This window comes from Ctenopharyngodon idella, chromosome 21 (genome assembly GCF_019924925.1).
Source record: "Ctenopharyngodon idella isolate HZGC_01 chromosome 21, HZGC01, whole genome shotgun sequence".
Taxonomy (NCBI): Eukaryota; Metazoa; Chordata; class Actinopteri; order Cypriniformes; family Xenocyprididae; genus Ctenopharyngodon; species Ctenopharyngodon idella.
Genome location: NC_067240.1, coordinates 11,032,261 through 11,039,176, shown reverse-complemented (window position 1 = coordinate 11,039,176; position 6,916 = coordinate 11,032,261). Strand labels below are relative to the sequence as shown.

The 6,916-nt window shown below is 38.2% G+C and overlaps 1 protein-coding gene across 1 annotated transcript; it reads left to right on the top strand.

Moving 5' to 3' along the window:
- The first annotated feature begins 1,493 nt into the window (after positions 1–1,493).
- Positions 1,494–6,916, top strand: barhl1b (BarH-like homeobox 1b). The gene is made up of 3 exons (XM_051878766.1): positions 1,494–2,819; positions 4,314–4,536; positions 5,545–6,916. The coding sequence occupies exons 1-3, from the start codon at positions 2,366–2,368 to the stop codon at positions 5,837–5,839; spliced, it is 972 nt and encodes a 323-aa protein (XP_051734726.1). The 5' UTR covers positions 1,494–2,365; the 3' UTR covers positions 5,840–6,916.

Genomic DNA, 6,916 nt, shown 5'->3' with positions numbered 1-6,916 from the left:
TGAGAAAAAGACGTGAAAGGCAGGACAATAGTTTTTCATGCATGTTAGAGTTTTGTGTCACGCTGGGCTTTCAGAAAGAGCAGTCGCCCTCATTATTGCTCATTAACATTGCATACATTACCATTAGATACTTGTTATGAACTAAACGACATGGTTGTTCCATAATCGCGTTTTGTGCATTGGAAAAAGAAAAGAACACTAACGTATCAAGCGACAATGCAACAGACTGCCCTGTGTTAGGGTATCAAAGCACAAATACGACTTGTATTCTGATCTGGACGATTAATGCACTACCAATAGTAGTGGCTTATTAATATATTGGTGGTTCATTTATTTATTTATTTATTTTGTACATCAGCAGTCATTATTACTAGGGGTGTTGTTGTTTCGGTTGTTTTGTTGTCAGTTTTACCCAATTTAAACAGAAGAAAACCGTTCAGATAAAAGTATCAAATTATATAAGTAGATAATATATGTATCAAGTGTGTAAAAATAGGCTACTAAAATACTTTCCTTACCTCTTCAATACACTTGAGTGTAAACAACATATTCATTATTTTTATAAACATTTTTTTTTAAATATTATCCAGGTATATTATGCAGTTTTGCATTACAAATATAAATAATTTATCCAATTTGACCAGAATAAAACATTTATGTGAAAATGTATGAAATTATTAAAACTTTAATAATTAAAACACAGTCATGAGGGTTTTGTTTTATGATTGTCATGTCACATGACACCAAAATGGCTTCCTGCATGTTGGTTATTCCACTCTAACTTTGATTTGGGGGACAAATATATATAAAATGTCAAATATTGGTAATGATTTATGTATTAAAACATTATAGTATTGCTTCACTGCTTATTTATTTCTGCAAAACTTCATATGCCAACATTTTCTTTTTTCAGGTTTTTAATGAGATTTTTTTATTACATTCTGCTTACACCAATCAAATGATAATTTACGTCTTTCAAAAAATATAAAATGGCTTTAATACAGAAATTGAAAACATGTTTATCATAGTAAAAGTAGTTTTGTGTGGAATTTAATGGTGTATTTTTGAATAAGAACGAGCGTCACATCATTGGCTTTTTTACAATCTAAATGCCTTCAGGCCAGAATCCCATATAAGAAGTGTCTTAAAATATTGAAATTAGAATTAAATATATCAACTTTCAGTAGAAACTATAAGGGAATTATATAAGAAAAATTGGGAATTGTGAGAAAGTGGTCAAGACGTGACTCAACGTGCGCTATGAGGAGAGGAGAGAAAGGACCTCCCCACTCCTCATAATAACCCCATTATAAGGCTCATCAATGATGTAATGAAAGCAAACAGTGTTGAAAATTGCCTGTAAACAGTTGGATCCCAGTCTCCTAATGAATTCAGTGTCTCTTTTAATCAAAGTGGGCGACCTGTGGGGAGGGGTTTATTGGGCGTGGGGGGGTCCGGTTTCATCTTAGCGAGCCAGTCAACACCCCAAAACACCTCCTAACCAATGGAAGCGAGTCGCTGGGGACTCACGTGGAAGGGGTGCCCTTAAAAACCTAGCCACTGAGTTGTGCACAAGTTCATTTGTTAGGCTTTATCTGACTTTTCGTTCCCCAATGTGTGTATTTAACCTGCATTACCTCATTTGTGCTTCTGTCTTCTCACAGCATTCTTTCTGCGCTCTACCGTCCAACGATTTCGCATTGCATCACCTGCGCTGGCACAGAATGCACTTGCCTTTTCCATCCGGATTCAACTCTGCTTCTCGCCACAGCGAACTACCTTTGAACTGATGAAAATTTCAGCTGCTCCATAGGCGCGAGGCTCGAGTTGCTGCCGCTTCGCTTCTGTCCGTGGTGCTGAAATGCGCGCGCCCGCTAAGTAGGCTACCTTGTGGTTTTACACTAACACTGTTACTTCAGAACAGCTTTTTGAAATAATTTGATAAATAATTCAAAGCTACCATCGATGCGTCTCGCGTCTTCGAAAAATACCGGGATTGGGAAAAAAATTAATTAAATTTGCCAGCCTAGAGTATATTTAGGCTGTATCGATTTTTTTGAAGAGTGAGTGAGGAGCTAAAGAAAAAAAAAAAATTGGAGGCAGGGTCTGTGTGTCTACTTCATACAGAACCTCCTCAAGAAACCTCCTTTTTCTTTTTAAACTTAAACTAAAAGTCCTCAAGGAAGAAGAAAGTTGTTGTTTTTTTCCCAGACAGGGGATGAATATTTCTCATTTCCGATTCCGATACTGCTTTGGATTTTCCTCCTGGATAGATCGCTATTAAATCGAGCGCCATTCACGCAGAACTTGGCTGAATACAGATGATAATCTGAACAGAAAGCTTCACGCAAGCAGCAGTGTGGAGATGGAAGCGTCCACCAACGGCTCCAGTTTTGGAATCGACTCCCTGCTATCCCACAGGCCAGGAAGCCCGGTTATCGCGAAGGGGGACAGTTTGGTAGGGGAATGCCGGTCCCCGCTGGAGTTCAGCCCCAGGTCAGACTTAGAGAGCGGTTGTTCTTCTCCTCCGTCTCCGAGGCGGGAGTGCGGTGAGGATGCGGCGCAGAGACAGGGTCATCCGCTCGGGCTCGCGTCCCATTTACAGCACGGCCCGATCTCTGCTGGATCTCAACCTCGGACTGTCACTTCATCCTTCTTAATAAGAGATATTCTGGCTGACTGTAAACCCTTAGCGGCGTGTGCCCCTTACTCCAGTAACGGCCAGCCGACACAGGAGACAGGGAGACTGGCATCTAAAATCGCAGACGACTTCATCGAAAAGATCCACAGTAACTCATCGTCAGACAGTGAATACAAAGGTAAAAATAACAGCTTGTTTTTAATGGTGTTTTAAAATGATAGCACATGAACTATAACTTGACACATTTATATAGCATTGAGTTCAAGCAGGCTGGCTTGATGAATATCCTTGGCTATGTTTTTAAAATAATATGGGGATAGAAATAAAAAGAATTTTCATGATTCTTATCATTCGTTCATTTATAGCCAGTGTTGCTATAAAAGAGTAGATAGATAGATCCTTTTATAATAATAATAATAAACATTTTACAAGCAACTATCCTAATATTCGTAAAATATATTTACTGAAATTAATGCATAGTACCAAAATAGTGAATATTTTTGTGGCTTCAGTGCATAAAATATTGTTAATTTTTGTTAACGTGGTTATTCGCTGTTTGTAAGTGTGTTGTACATTTAACGTGCTTATTAGTTTAAAGCTAGGTTCAGGGAAAAGGAAGTTGAACAAAGAAACATCATCAGCAAGATTCATTAAGGATTTGTCCAGGTGAAATTACATCTGAGGAAAAAACAGAGTGAAAGAGCGTTTCCTGTGACATATATCATTAGCTTGATTCCATGATGCAAACACAAAGACCAGTATTGATAAATGTAAAAATTTGCCTTTTTATTAGGCTGCTATTTATTATTACTATTACAAAGAATATTGTCGTGTTTAATATTATATTTATTATGTTATGTGAGTATTATAATATGCACGTGTTTATGGTTTATTGGTGTTCATGTATTTGGCCTACTGACTGCTGATGTCGTTATTGATTCTCATACTTTTGTAAAAGTGTTTTCACAATCTTGCTCTTTTAGTGGAAGTAGGGCATGATGGTCTCATCTATTCGCCTACCTTTAGCTATGATTCTAAATATATTTCTTCTCTCACATCATGAAATTATTAGCTTGGCAAGTCTATAGGCGCGGCGATCAAAATTAATGCTCTCCAAATCAAAGCCATTCCATCTCCAGAGCGCTTGTAAAGAGTGTGTGCGCCGCTTTGATTTTTGCCTTTCTTCCCCTTATATTTCAAGGATTTGATGCAATTTGTCCCAGTGCTAATCAGATTTGTAACGCACGGGGTCGGTCCGCTCTTTATTTCGCTCTTATCCCCGTCCCTGTGAAGTTTCTCCGGTCTCGGTTGAAAGGTTTCCATCCCTTGTGGCTCAATTAGCCGGATTATTGTGCTCCTTGAGAGACGACTCAACTACTCGACTGGCAAGGTCTCTCGCGTCGTGTCCCTCTCTTTCTGGGTTCAGAGAGAAAAGAGTTTGGTTTAGATAGGGAGATAGGGGTGAATTAATAATCACAACCTCGTGTATTCAAGTTCTGAAAATAAAATCTGAAAACTGCATGACAGAATTACAGGCACGCGCGAGACCATCAAGGATTTAAACCATTGACACCATAACGACTTGCCAGGGTATTTGAAACACATGGGCTGGCTAACTAACTCGTGTTAAAGTGGCTTAATCAGTGCCCTTCCGTTATATGTGATGTTTCAGTGAAAGAGGAGGGCGACAGGGAGATCTCGAGCAGCAGAGACAGCCCGCAGGTTCGCCTGAAGAAGCCACGGAAAGCGCGGACCGCCTTCACTGACCATCAGCTCGCCCAGCTGGAGCGCAGTTTTGAGCGTCAGAAGTACCTGAGCGTGCAGGACAGAATGGAGCTGGCAGCATCTCTCAACCTGACCGACACGCAGGTCAAAACCTGGTACCAGAACAGGAGGTGAGAATGTGGTCAACTGGAAACAGAAATAAATGCATAGCCTACATCCCAGCAACATTAAAAATAAAGCTGCAGAAATTAAATTGTCTAGTTAATTTTCTCGTACTGACATTCGTTTTATTTTTACTATATTAATAAGAGAAAATGTGCTTCTTGGGTATATAGGCCTGTCATATTATTTTCCCTTTGATTATGGAGTCTCCTGCCAAAAATAATAATACATGTCAGGTGACGTCGTTGCATCAGTTTTGCTCCACTAAAACTAAATGCTGCAGAATTAATATCCACTTTTTTAACATTTAAATATAATAAAATATTAAACTTTTTAATGTTTAAAGAGGCTTTAAACATTTTATAGCTTTAGTAAGAACTACAAAATGGAATAAAAATAAAATTCGAAAAAAGAGGAGATGAAAATCACAGTAGCAACAATCAAAATACATCAATAGAAATATTGTACTTCTACAAGTGGTTTATTTACACATTTTCCCACTCTATTCAGCATCCAATTCTGTCCAGATTTGAAATATACCATTTTCTTTTAATCACGAATGATGCAAATAAAATGACTAATTACTGTTAAAACTAATTCACCTTTTATAAATATCTGCGCTATTTGATGCCTGCTTATTACCTTATTCATATGAATTAAATGTCAAAATACTTTAAGAAACTTTCCCATAACTCTCAGCAGACTCATGACCCTCATATGAAGAGGCATATAATCTAATTTTACTTTTGTTAACCTTGTAGATGTAAAAGACAAAGCTCTAACAGTTTTCTGTTTTTGTCCTTTCTATCCTTATCGTTGAATTGTGTCGTTAAAGTTCATATTCATACAAATACTTAGAAATAAGAGATAAATCACAGAGGATTCAGTTTTTATTTCTCTGAACTCTAGGTTTTATGTTTCGCTTGGGAATGAGTACATAAAACACTAGTCATTGAATAATTTCGATTTTATTTTTTTCTATACTAACATTATTCTCTTTCCTCTTGAAAAAAAAGAACGAAGTGGAAGAGGCAAACGGCGGTCGGACTGGAATTGTTAGCGGAGGCTGGAAATTATTCTGCACTGCAAAGGATGTTCCCCTCGCCGTATTTCTACCCTCAAAGCCTGGTGTCGAATCTGGACCCTGGAGCAGCGCTCTACTTATACAGGGGACCTTCGGCGCCCCCGCCGGCGCTGCAGCGTCCTCTCGTTCCCCGGATTCTTCTGCACGGTCTCCAGGGCGCCAACGAGCCGCCGCCGCCTCTGCCCCCCCTCTCCGGTGTGCTACCCAGACCAACGCCACCACGATGAACGGCGCGATTCGGACTCGTTGCAATACATGGCAGCTTTGAACTCCACCATCAAAGAACAATTTTATTGGTGACAAAATATTCGAGATATATTACGAAGCCACAAAAACAAGCTGAGACACAAAAAGTGGTTAGAGACATTTTTTTTCAACTTTATTTAATTATTTATTTTCGTTATGTTTTTTTAACTTATATGTTTATATTGTTTGTTTACCCTAAAGGTTAAATCTGGAGAAAACAAATACGCAATAATAGCGGGACATGATTCTACAGGGACACTTCGTTTCACACATTATTATTACTTTATCTAGCCAATATTACAAATGTGAATTGTTGGTGAATCCCTGACGCAAAGAATATTTAAATGGTAGATTCATATTTAATTATCCTGAGATCAAATCCAGGTCACAAGTTAATAAATCGTGGGCTTTGTAGTGACCCTCTAAAATGTACAAAGGAAAAGAAGTGTAAATAAGAATATTTTGTTTTATGTTGAAAGACAAATCTCGAATTTTCTCTTTTTGTATCATATTTCCAAGCCTTACGTGAACAGGTGAGATGGACGTGAGCAGCACATTAGAAATCAAAACGTCTACAAAACGAAAAAGAAGTGTCACTTTTCTATTCGACAAACAGTTAAATGGTATACGGAGTTCCATACCTAAACAGAACAAGCAGGTGGACTGGACGAGATGGATTATTAATCGATTATCAATCGATTATTTTTGTGCTGCTTTTTTCGTTTCTGTATTCCTGCGCAACTGCCAGCAGTATCACTTTGATGTTGATGGGAAGGAAATGACAAAATGCAAAGTGTTCGCCCAGGCATTGTGCAATAACTCTGTAAAAAGCCGTTGAATTATCTTGTCATTCTTTCTGGTGAAGCTGTATATTGAGAATTATGATTTGTGAAGTAATGATTCTCGTAATTCCAAATGATTTTCGTTCGTGCCCCCGTGTGTTAGCGGTGTGAACTTCTGGAAAACTCTTAAAACTGCTGGATGTGCGGGGGAGGGTGGTCTTTAAGCAAGGAGAATTACTTTTATAAATGTGCTAATAAAGATCTTTCATTAATTTA